This window comes from Lichenostomus cassidix, chromosome 2 (genome assembly GCF_008360975.1).
Source record: "Lichenostomus cassidix isolate B80296 chromosome 2, HeHo_3.0, whole genome shotgun sequence".
In the NCBI taxonomy this organism is placed as follows: Eukaryota; Metazoa; Chordata; class Aves; order Passeriformes; family Meliphagidae; genus Lichenostomus; species Lichenostomus cassidix.
The window spans coordinates 82692279-82705322 of record NC_139482.1 but is presented as its reverse complement, the minus strand read 5'-3'; the positions used below and the strand labels follow the sequence as shown (position 1 = coordinate 82705322).

The following is a 13044-nucleotide window of genomic DNA, read 5'->3' as shown; positions in this document are numbered from 1 at the left end:
AAACTCCATCAGAGTCCCCCTTTGTGGAACATTATTATCTTTCTTTCATTCACCCTCTCCCTTCTCCACACCATCTCTTTCAAAGTACTTGTAATAACAAGGTGCAACAAACAACTGCTGCTAAATGTTGTAGGCAGTGTTCACTCCTTAGGTTGAGGATGAATGCCGCAGTGTGTTTCAACTTCATATCATCTCAAACCCTAAAACATTCATCAGCTTTAACTCATTCTCTTACTTCCATGAAATGGATTACTCATATGAGGCTTGTAAGATGAAACCCGAATACAGAAACTTTGAATCAGCCAAGAAGTATGGGAAAAAACCCAGTTCTTCTGGTGAAGGGTCGTGAGTGTGAGATGTGTTTAGTCATTTCTTTGCTGCTAACACGCTGTGGCCAGCTCACAACTTGGTTAACCCCGAGATGAGGCTACTCAGCTCCGCAGGGTGAGAACAGCCCTCAGGCTTGGTTGCCAACCCCATCTCGTCAACAGGTACTGTGATAAGCAGCCCTGGTTATTCCCAAAGGACTCACTTACCTGAGTGAGTCCTCAGGTGTCCCGTGAGGGCATCCCTGCGGCGGCAAGCGTAGTTACACAGGTGACACTTGAAGGGCTTTTCACCTGAGTGCAGCTTTATGTGGCGCAGAAGGTTGCCCTTCTGGGTAAAGGAGGCTCCGCACTGATTGCACTGGAAAGGGCGTTCTCCTGTGGGGAGAAGGAGAAAATACATGAGAACAAAAAAATCTTACGCGGTAGCAAGAGAAAGATTTCAGGGAGAAAGTTGTTTTCTCACTGCTGCTCTGTGACTTCCACCGGCTGCAGGTTTGATATAACATGAGGCTTTCAGACTAAACCTGCCAGTTTCTTAATGCTTCACTGGCTGGGTCAATTTGATCTGAAAATCTAATTTTTTTTTTCTAAATCAGAATGGCACATCACAATGCAAATTCAAACTCATTTAAATAAAGTGACTGCAACATTTTGTGTTGAAGAGCCACTCTTCCTGATCAGCAGTTTTGGAATAAACCAATATCCAATTTTGCATGTTGTGGCATTTGGTGGGGTTTTTAATGTGGCTTTTTTCAAAGGGTCTTTAAAATATGCCACTGAAGCAGCAAAATAAAAAGGAAACTCATTAAAAATGCATTTCAGGATCACAAGTTCATTTCAGCGTTACATTCTTATATTTAAATGAAAGGCACTTCATTATAACAGTTATAATAACTTCTTTTCATTTACATTTTCCCTGTATTTTCCCTTTCAATTTCTTCTCCATTACCTGTCTGTCCCTAAGCAGCCAAATCAGGAAAGAGACAGAGAAAAGAGAGAAAGCTAGAGAGTAAAATCACAGAAGTTAAGACAGTGCGAAGGAAGCTCTGTACTTCCATGCCAGAGTCCCAACCCTTCTCTAGGTAAGGTATGAACAGAGGAGCTGCACAAACAGCCTCTGATGGTCTACATTTCAGACAGATGTGGAAAAACTTGAAGAGACACTGCCTTGATTTGTCTAAACTTGTACCTGTTATCAAGGAAGTGAATCAAAGCCTTTGCAAAAATTAATATGGCTGTCATTTGCTTTTTAGTGCTGTTTAAAATCAAGATGATCATTTATTAGTTTAGGGGTTTTTGCTCATGTTCTTGATTTTTTAATTTAAGATGGATGAGGCCTTTTCTGAAATCGGTGGCAAATGAAATGTATTTTCAGTTGCATCAGATAGGAATAAAGGAATATTTATACTAGAGAGCGTTCTATCATCCAGAACTGCTTCTGCATGCGTGTTTCTCCACAGTCCTCAACTAAGTCAAGCTAGACTTTAAAACTCATTTTACTGAATTGTTTCTCTTGGGCATCAATTCAATCTGTTGTAATTATAATGTATCAACATTAATAACAGCCCAGAGATTACCTGTTCTCAGTTTTGTTTTTATTTGTGAAACAATAACATTGTATTTAAGATTTCAGAGCTGAAGTTAAAAGACAAAAAGAAAAAAAAAAAAAAGTTCTTCCTTCTTTCTCACGTAAACATCATGTATTATTTTGAACACCTAGGACCAACTTTCATGTCCATACATGTGCATATATGTGCAGCATGATAATTTTTGACTTCTGGGTAATGCAGCAGAACAGCTGAAGATAAATTAGACAGCAGCACAGTCCCAACCCTAAAATCAAAACTGCCATCAGGGCTGGCAGCTTTAGCATTCAGCCAACAGCACAGTGAGTCCACTTTATGGCAAGACATTTTTATTGGTCAAACAGTTTCAAGCAGGGTAGCATAGTCTCTGTCAAGCCAAACTGACCTCACTTTCTTTGTCCATCAAGTAGCTCTATTGATCTAAACTATACCCACATCTGGTTCAGCTGGGGTGGCCCACAAAAATGTCAACATAAGCCTTACAGGACTTTGCAATGTATTTCATAAACTATGCATGGTGGTGGTCAGGGGGAAAACAGGTAAGTGTCTCTCTGTTTTACTTCTTAATCTTTGGGGCAGTTACTCAGTGTGGAGGGCATTTTTCAGAAATGGAGTGAAACAGTAATGGAAGAAGTCAGCTCGGCATGGGGGACACAGATTCAGAAGAAATAGTTAATTCTTACTAAGCAGCTTTTATAGCATTCATTTCTGTTATTTTTTACTCAGAGGAGTGTAAGAGGAGAAAAGAAGAATCATAAAAGTACTCCAGGAATGAAATGTAAAGCGAAGTAAGAATGCAATGTACCTCCAGCCTACAGCTCTCCCAATTACAGGGTGTAATCTTGCACTAGGTGGAAAAGAGATGAATGAAGCATTTCAAACAAGACTGCTGCACGCCAAATACTTCTACAGAACTTACAGTGGGATCAAATGTAAGGGAGCCTGCACTCATGTTGCTGTAGAAGGGAAACAACTTTGTCACCAAAAGACCCTGAAGCCACATGACGCTTGGCTGGCCCTTAGTTGTCCATGCTGTAACTACCAGGTGGGGAATGCCTCCCCTGTGAGCCCAGCAAAACTACCAGACCTGCCAGCATGCTGACAGCCACTGATGGAAGGTTACTGGGTGTGGTGATACCTCCCAAAATGAGGATGGAACAGGATGGAAAGAAAAAATACATAATGAGTCCTTTTTTCTAAACAGTCTAAACAGTGCGTTACTTTCTCCAGGTCTGAACAGCACATACCCATCCTGGGCATGTAGCCATGAACATATATAGGCCCAGAAACAAAAACTGTGTTGGGACCCTGAATTCAATCAACCAATACCACCATTGCAGTGATTTGCAAGTCTTAATGGGAGCTTGGGCCATGGACCACTTCTTCAGTGAAGAATACTTATCATCTTAATTAAAATATTTCCCATTTCTTAAACAATATGACAAAACCACCTAACACTCAGAGACCTGCAGAGCTTTCTTCTTCTTTTATTTTTTTTTTCCTTCAATGGGCATTCATTTTCTGGATAAATTTGAGACACTCAGAGCCAAGTAACAAGATGTGAGTGAACTAACTGGTGACTTAAGTTAGTGTACATATAAGGAGACAATATATATGCCTATGCACACACATCTGTAGATATGCACATATATGCACATGTGAGCAAGAGAAGCCTGAATCTACACCCTGAGGTCTGAGCATCAGGGAACAGAAGTTTCTTTCTCCTTTCAAGATATCCTTTTTCCTAAACTCCAAACAGCAGCAAGCTGGAAAAAATGAATGTGCTGAAAGAGGAGAGTGAGAAGAGTAGGGCATCCATGAGTTGGGATTTGCTCTACAGATGGAAGAAACAGGTAATGGCTAGAAAGCAGTAAGTGCTCCCTGCAGACAGGAGGGGGCAGAAATATCAGGTGCTTCTCTGCATATCTGCACTTGGCAGGTGTATTCATTAAAAGTAATTATGTCTTTTATCAGGTCAGACAGTCATTTTATTTTGGCACTTTAGTGTGCTAGAGTTTTGTTCACTTATCAAATATTTATTTAAGAAAACCTCACTGCATATGCAGGTTTTACATGAATTAGCAGCAAAGTAATTCATTTGCGAGGCTTATTCCCTCACCAGGCATGTATTGAAATGGGCTTCAGCATAGTCAGTTAAATGTCTGTAATAGTATATCCCATTTCGACTTTAATTTTCACAGCGCGGCTGAAAGGAAAAGCAGTCACCACTGTTTCCCCATGACGTCTCTTTAATTTAAACTACCAGCTCTGAACTTCCACTCCTTTGCCAGCCCCTGAAAAACCACCTGAGCTCATTCAAAGAGGCTGCTCAGGAGAGGAGCTGAGGATGAGACAGGAGGGAAAGCAAAGGCATTCTTTCCATGGATTCAGGGACAAAACTTCACACCCTTCAGTTTTATTGAGTATAAAAGAAGGGGGTCCTCCTGAGCAAAGTGCCTCTTGTAGGGTGCTTCCACTGTAGGCTTGAACTACATTCCCTGGTAAAAAAGAGGGTCTAGTTGGCAAGGGAAGAGCTCTGCAAAGTGGGGAGAAATCTTCAAGTGACAATGCTTCCACGCTAGCACCCCAAGCACCTTTGGCAGGAAAATGGGTCTCTCTGCCAGACAAGGAATTCAGGCAGCTGAAGGTCTGTGCCAGGGAAATGACGTGGCACACAGTGAGGTGGCCCCTGTGGATGCTGTCACAGGGCCCAGGCAGCCCAGCTCATGCTCAGAGACAGCCTGCTGGGTACCAATAAGAGCGCTAGAAACAAAGGCAGCTCTGCCCACCACCTCCCTAAAGTCAAGTGTATCCTCACACAGGCCATTCATCTCTGGTGCAGACACTGCCATGGACCCTTAGGAACCTGAAAGAGATCTTCTGAATCAGCAACAGTGGGGATTTTTTTAAATAAAAGAGCAGTCTGCTTAAACAAGCACAAAGACTTTATCTCTAAGTGCATTTCAAGTTGCAATGTATTGTTTCAACTACTACAGCATCCTCTTCAGCCCATGGGTCTGTTTAAAGGCCTAATGTACAAGTCATTTTCTGCACACATTTTATCAACTTTTGAATAAAGGAAAGGAAAGGAAAGGAAAGGAAAGGAAAGGAAAGGAAAGGAAAGGAAAGGAAAGGGGAGAGGAAAAAGGAAGAGGAAGATGAAAAGGAAAAGGATTAACCAGCAAGCACTTTGTTGTATCTAGGAAGTAAGTTACAGCCTCTCTTCTGAGTACTAGTTGTGGCTTTTCCAGTTCATACAACTATCTGCTCTTCCCTGACAGAGGGATTTATTATATGGAATTGAAGAGTACTTTGAAGCAGGCAGTGTAACAGCATTCCTCTGAATGTGGCTAACCCATGTTACACTAACGGATTGTACCCTTCGTTAGCTTAAACAGACACAGTTACCATGACAGACAGTAACACTGAGGGCAATGGAACACACTTGGGGGCTTTTCATGGATCCTCTCCATTAAACTCTGAAAATACTTTGTTAATTGCACTCCTTAGAAATTCTGGGAAAGTTATTTAAGCAACACTGTGAGGATGTGGAGGAATAAAGTATCTATGTGTTCACTGGCACAACTATTTCAGTGGAATGTAATTGTAAGACAGGTCATTCTTACCTTAAAAACATTTTAACATTCCCTCTCATTTGAATATTCATGTAAAAATGCCAAATCCTCTATTTATTTTCAAAGCAACTTCTGTGAAACAACAGTACAGTTCAGTTTTTCTTTTAACAATGAATGACATTAAAGTTTAGATTGGAAGCCTAATTTTTAGACAACTTATATCAGGCAAGGTGAGACTCACCCTTCACTTCTTCATTTTTTTCAGCCTCTTCATTTTTGGCACTCTTTGAGACTATTCAGAATTAGAAAACTGAGGCAAGAATATTCACAGCACTGTATAATGAAAGCCATTCTTATGGAGCACAAAATCTTTACATGTCTCTTTTAGTGTCCCAGCGGAAACACTTAAGTGCAGATTTGACCAGTGACAATACTTATTTTTGCTTCATGAATCACTGGACATAAAACGTATGTCTTTTTTTTCCTAAGTCTGCCGATACAGTCCTCTTAATATGTATATTGCCAATCACTTTCATAATCACTGATCCATAAGGAGCCTTGTTGCTTTGTTGGAAACATTACAACTGGGTTAATTTCAGAGTTAGCAACAAAACGGTTTTTCTTCAGCAGTTCTAAGAAATTTCTTAGAAATTAAAGACTCATTTATATTTTATTTAAATTTGATTTTTCTCTTTCCTTTTTTTTTTTTTGCTTCAAACCAAACAGAACAATTTCTAGCCCAACAGATGGACTTCCACAAAGAAGTCTCAATTCCTGTGCTGGCCAAAAGGATGTACCAAAATAACCAAGTTACAAAGGCTCACCAATTGCATTTCCTTACAAGAGGCAACGTGTGCATGATACAGAAAATAAGTCTTAGTTACTAATATGTGGCCAATTCTTGTCAATTACAGGAAAAACTATGGCAGGCCTTACCAGTGTGGCTTCGTTTGTGAACCATGAGCACATTGGGACCGATGCAAATTATCCCACAGATATCACATTTTAGCTTTCCGTTAGGAAGTCGAATGCCTCCAACTCCTGACAAAGCCTTGCTGCCTGGGCCATTGTGAGAGCCATTCATTTTTTCTCCTGCAGCATCAAGCATTCGTAAATCCTCTGCACATTCTTCCCCATTCATTTCACAGGCACGCCCATTCTCTTCATCACTCTGAGTCTCTATTTTAATATTACCGGCTGAAAAAAACAATACAGGATGCCACTCAGTTTGGTTAGAGAGCAAATAATGTGGCAAAGAAACAATCACATGAAAGGAGTTAACTTCTAAACAGCAGGTACAATATCACTAAATAACAAGTGCTATGAACTCGACTACAGTTCTACGGGCAATGCAGTGAGCTTGTAAAATATGGAGCAATGAGCAGTGAATATCAGTAAAACAAATACGAGGCATCCAGGGAGCTGGGAACCCAAACAATATTACAGTTTTGTTTCTGGCTCGCTTTGAGGCTTTTGCATTTATAGCTGTCATTTTGACAATCAGGCTAATTGGAATTAAACTTAAAATTCATCCACTTCATGTGGATTTGTCCAAAACAATTGTGAAAGTAAGTAACTCAACTCAGTGGATAAAAATGAAAAGAAAATTCAACATTCTCCACATGGCAGGAAAATCCCAAGGGTTGTAGTGAATCAAAATACTTGGTTTTAAGTTCTATGGAGTAAGAAAGGACAATGGGAAGGCAAAGAGTAAAAATTGATAAAGAAACCAAGGTAAGGAAGGATAAAACAAAGAATTTAAGGAAATTATAGGAGTATTAGTTGTGTTTCTAGGACAGCAGGATTAGGATTGCTGAATAATAGAAGAAAATTTCTGGAGTTGGGAGCTACGATTAAAAAACAGTCAAAAAAAGGTGCCTGGGAAAACTGCTATGACTTATCAGATAAATCCTTTTTGTTGTAATCGCATAGGTGACAATTGCTTACAGCCAGAAGAATTAAAGTGTAAATCTGCCATAGCCTCACAACATATGATAACACAGGGGCTAGTAAATCTGATCTGGTATGAACACAGCAAACTTTAAAGAAAAGGGCCAAGATTCAGACCAGTTAATGCCAGTATTCATTCCTCTTCTCTCCACAGGATTGTATGATGTTTTATGTAGAAAAAAAAATCTTTGCTGTTATTTCCCTCTTTTCTAATCTGGTGATTTTGGTGAAAAAATTCTTCTTCATTAGGCTGAAAAAGATCATTTCATCGTCTAAAATCTTACTTTCCATACAGTAAAAACCCCTCTACCTTCACCCCACCCCCAAAAAAGAAAAAACTTTACTTTAGTGGGTAGCTAAGAATATGAGAGGTCTGTTTCATCCAATAAAGTCCAGGTCTTTTTTTTTTTGTGGAACAATAGTTTCATGGTAACCTCATTCAAAAGTGATGGTTAGCAATGTGGTAACAATAAACTACTTACAACAATTACCTCAAGAGACTGAAGGACCTTGATACTCCTTTGAAATGGAGAGAATTGATAAGCTCTTCTCTGATACATCCTGCAGCCTCACAGGTGTTCCAGAAGGACTGCATGGATGTAACTGACAAGAGTATCTGACTCAAAATTCTACTGGAAAACAGAAGCCTAAAGGTGTTCACATTTCTGAATACTGCTTGACTGGACACTTTTTTAAAAGTTTACCAGTCTAGGTATTGTAATGATTTTTCAAGTACTGCATTTTTAACAGAAATATGCAAGACAGAGTAAGAGTGTAACATAAATAGCAGTTTTCCTTTAAAATGTGTGTTCTAAAAAGGGGAATAATTTAGCAATATGGAAAAAAAAATCAATGACCAAACTGATTTAAAAAGATGGTATGACTGGTTGAACAGAAGTGATTCTGCAAATTTAGTGGACTTCAATGCCATCCTGCTGTTTTCACCATGGCAATGGAAGCAATAGAAGTATTTGGTTTGAGGATATGACAAGATTTCCCACAATTTACATGTAATTTTTTTCCTTTCAATTATAGGAATAATAAATATATATTGTTTATATAATATATATATATACTAAACAATTAAAGGCTCCTTGCCTGCCTTTTGAAACAGATTTTCTCATAAGTAAAACAAAATGCATGTGAAGAAAGCAAAAAGATCAGACTACTTAAGTGCATGCAGAGAAACATACATTACTCAGAAGTGAAGTGACATAAACAAAAATCATAAAAGTAGGAACTAGATGGAAATGCTCTGTAGTGAACTGAGTTTCAGTATACTTACTGGAAAAAGATTTGGGAATTATTGCATGAAAGTCCCTAAAGCCTTCCGCCCCGTATGCAGCTGCAATAAAGAAGGTAAACAGGATGCTGGTTTGTGGTACTGCTAGCAGTAAATGTAAAAGATGGCATTATTGCTATAAGATATGTATCTAGGAGAAAGACAAAACTATCATCATAGAAGCAACATAAGCAGTTAAGGATGAAGGAGGAACAGCAGAAGGACAGCTGGTAGGGGATTCCTGACCTGCCTAGAACAATTCCCATTTGTGAAAATGTCCTTTTCTTCCAAAGCAGCCAACAAGTTTTATCATGTTTTCTAGAAGCATAATGTCTGTTGGGTATTCCCCTTGCTTGCACATTAATTCCTGCTGAAGTCAAGAGAAACTTTTGCTAATGTGTCTCAAAACGGTCAATGCAGGCCCCTAGAGTGCAGCTTCCTCAAAATTTATTTTTTGCCAATATACACCCTCTTTCTGTGACAGAGATCTCTTCCTTACACATCTTTGTTTCTAGTCTCTGCAGTTATAAAAAGTGAAATTGTGTCGTTTTTCTTCTCACACCTGCTGGTCTTATGCAATGGAAGAAGAGGGAGTTCCATTTTACATAGAAATATCTATTACTGTGTTATTGGCATACTTTTTGTTTGTATTTCTAAGTCAAAGTTGTGCTCACAATGCATCTATTAAAAAAAAACCAGTTCTACAAAAATATTCTACCCTCCATATTATGAGTAGCTATGTAGAAATTAACATGCCATTGGGCATGCCGATACAGGTAATGCTGGAGTTCATTACTTGACATAAGCAATGATAGGGATATTGATCCAGTCAATCTTCACTAAAGCTCTCCACAGCTATGCCCTGGACTGCTGCAGCTGAACTGCTCAATGAATGTTCACAAGCAGACCAGGCTGAGTATCCAGGATGTGTATCCATTCAGCAGTGCAGCTCATGGCAGGGGTCAGTTCAGGTGCAGAGTTAACTTCCCCAGTGACAGCTGATGGACAGTCAGGGCACTTGACTCACCCTGGATCCTTACAGACATTTCATAGGTTTAATTAAAAAACAAAATCTCTCCATTTTCAAACTCAGTACTTCTTGCAAACCTGTTTGACATTCGAGAACTAATGAAAAGAGTCTCACTGATGCAGGAGACACAATAGGAGAGGAATCACTCCAGTAGAAATACTAAGGATTTTTATTAAATCTGAATAATAAACGGGAAGGCAGGGTATACTTTTTTTTTTTTTTCCTGGGGACTTATACTGGAAATAAAAATCATCAGTGTTTTCTACTTCTTTTGTGAGAGAGATTCCTGTCCCTCATTTGTTATAGAAGGGAAATCACTTATGGAGCAACAACGATGTGAAAAACATATGCAAACAATATTTTTCATATGCACTGATCAAAAATATACTCAGCATTTGTACAGATTTCTGAAACAGTTACTTGATACAGTCTTTGTAGAAGTAATTTCTGTGTACATCCATGTCTATGTACACACATATGCAGACATTGATTAAGTCTATAATAACTCATGGTAATAATTTCTCATTGGCTCTTCTAATACCATTAACAAATTACTCATTAATTAATTTACCTCAGTTTGGTTGGAGATGACCTTAAAAGGCTCTGGATTTTATTCTCTTTGTGCACATTATTACCATTTAGGGGAGTTTGATGGAAACCCTTTTTTGTATGGAAGAGGTGTGGAGTTCTTTGGTGTCACTGAACTGACAGCATTCCCCCACTCCTTTTTTACCTACTACGAGTGTGGGAAAATTACCCAAATGCAGGGCACTGTCTGTGTCTCTTGTGCTCTCTGTTGTTTATTGGGAATTTCACTTGGGATTTTCTGAAGAGCATTTGAAATTAACATTAAAAAGTCTCTTCAGTATCCTATGGCTAAAGATGATTTATGCAAGTCATCGAAAAAATAAATTGATATGTCAAAGGGGAGAGGGGTGATGATATAATTTATCACTGGAGAGCAGCATTGCTGGCTCTACATCAAACATGGGCTGGGGCAGTCAGGAAAGCAGGATGGTATGAGAGGAGACAGTGTCACACTTCCCTGGAAAGAGCTGAGCAACATGGAGATGGAAGGGAGGCGGTTTGCAATGAGTGAAAGAGCTGATAGCGAGCAGAAAGGAGAAACCAAACAGACCTCCTGGGAAACTGGATGTAGAGGGTGGCTTTCGAAGCACAGAGAAATAGGCAGCTGGAAAAAAGAGGCATGTGAAGAATTAGTAATTTGTTTTCAATTCATTGCCAATTTACCTTCTCTTTTATCTATGGGACTCCCTCCCAGACGTAAAATCCTTTCAGTTTTGTTAGACTTTGGCACCAGCATAGGTCTAAGTACCTGGACCATAATTCCATTTGTAAGGGGGCATTCACCTCCCAAGTCATACTCTTCTCTAGTGAGATCTTTAGAGAAGTGAAAGGTGTAAGACCTGGCTATCAAAGGTATTTGGAGAGTAACAGAGAAAGAGAAATCACACTGAATCTTCTGAGGCATTTAAACAATAGAATTCCCTTCTTCTCTTTGATTTATAATGGCATTTGACCTTTTATCCCAGGAAATACTAAACTGCATCTTCTGGCATATACCTGCCTTTAAGAACTTATCCTTTAGACTTTCTTTGAAATAACCCTGATAGTTTGATTTTGGGTACATGCAATATCTTGTTTGTACTTTGTAGCCAACAGTAGAGAAAGATTTTACTTCAAGTTACTGCAAATCATTTGGGTGCATGTAATTTTTTGTTTGCATGGCACATTTGTTATTCCAAGACAAGTCAGAAGTACTTTGTTGATGTTAGTTGATGTTTAAATGGTAGCTTTAAAATCCAAGGGCTCTCATGAAGGCACCATAACTATTCAACCAGCAATCATACATTGAACAGTACATTATCATTGCAATGGTGAGAAAAAAAAACCTTTAACACTTATCAGGCCAAAATAAATCACCTTAGCATGCCAATATATGTCAACAAATGCAGACAGGATCTTTTCCTATTTACATGTGTATTCAGAAAACAGAATATTGTCAGCAATCCCACCTGTTACACAAGACACAACAGCTATATTGTTTTGTTACAGCATACAAAAATTCTAACACTTAACTATGAACTGAAATCCTTCCTCCTTTCCTTTTTAAATCATGGTCATTTACTGTGGCATCAGCTCTGTTCTTACCCCGCAACAGCACTGCAGGTGGAGGATGCCATCCCCAGAAATGAAAGTTGTTTGTCCACAGAATATTTAAGGAGTCATCATTCACCAGCCATACTTGAGCGCAAACAACAAAGACCAATTCTTTAACTTAAATTATGTTTACATTAATAGTATCCTTCCCTTATGAGATTCTGAAGTGAAAAGAAGAATTGTGTGGGTGTGGAAAAGGACAGCAAAAGGCAAGGAGAGAGGAACCATAATTAGTTATGCATAAGCCCTTTTTCAATGTAATTCAGATGACACAACGGAACATAGATGGGACTGATCAAACTAACTAGTTATTTAGCTACAGAAAAAGCAGATGCATCCAAGTGCTCTTAAAAATTACTTCTTTACTCTCTCCTTTCTACGTATAGGACTGCATTGACCAATTAATCAAGCATTTGTGGTATCTCTGTGTGTAAAACACTGAAAGTTTGAGGGCATTTTTAAGGGGAAACAAAAATAACAGAAGGAAGAGTAGTAGCAGGAACTGCTGGGACACACCTGCAGGTACAGAGGCTGGTGCTGACGGATAAGGAGATCCTCCCTGCAAGGTCCATGCTGCTTCCCTTGACCCCAACTGCCAATCAGCCCTTGGCAGCCAATTTCTTCCCTACTCTACTTTTGGCTTTCAATCAAATGTATATTATTCCAGAAACACAGGCATCCAGAGATAAGCTATCTCCCATGGGACAACTGGTGTGTGGAGCTCCACCCATGTCATCACCCATGACTGCTACTGTCTGGGGGAGGTACCCACCCCATGTGCCAGCGCCCGCCAGCATGCACAGTCTGTCCTGAGCAGGGAACTGTGCTTCACTGCATTGTAAAGCACATCAACATGTTATTTCACAGGCTACAGTGAAATAAAACTGTGTTAGTGCAGAAAAGTGAACAAAACAACTAACAAAGTACGTCCTCTCTAGGTACAAACGTAGCTTTTGCTCCCTTGTGCAGTGTCCCAGTAGACTCCCATTACTTACCCACAGGAGTTCTCTAAAGAATCAGTAAAAATTCACTGGTTAAAGACAAATTGAAGTAATGCCCTCAAATATACACTTGAAGCTATGTGCCTTTTAAATACCTTTCTAAATTTGTG

The 13044-nt window shown here is 39.3% G+C and overlaps 1 protein-coding gene across 12 annotated transcripts in view; it reads right to left on the bottom strand.

The window, feature by feature from the left end:
* Positions 1-13044, bottom strand: part of IKZF1 (IKAROS family zinc finger 1) — a 98790-nt gene that overhangs the window by 14821 nt on the left and 70925 nt on the right. For 8 of the 12 annotated variants that reach the window (XM_085052193.1, XM_085052196.1, XM_085052195.1 and 5 more), the window contains exons 4-7: positions 10891-10944; positions 8726-8785; positions 6427-6687; positions 537-704 (exon numbers count right to left, since the gene is read on the bottom strand). In XM_085052193.1, coding sequence (XP_084908319.1) covers positions 537-704; positions 6427-6687; positions 8726-8785; positions 10891-10944 — 543 coding nt within the window. Of the gene's footprint in view, positions 1-536; positions 705-6426; positions 6688-7557; positions 7580-8725; positions 8786-10890; positions 10945-13044 lie in introns of those variants that run through there. The other 4 variants (XM_085052198.1, XM_085052201.1, XM_085052202.1 and 1 more) reach the window with 3 other exon arrangements.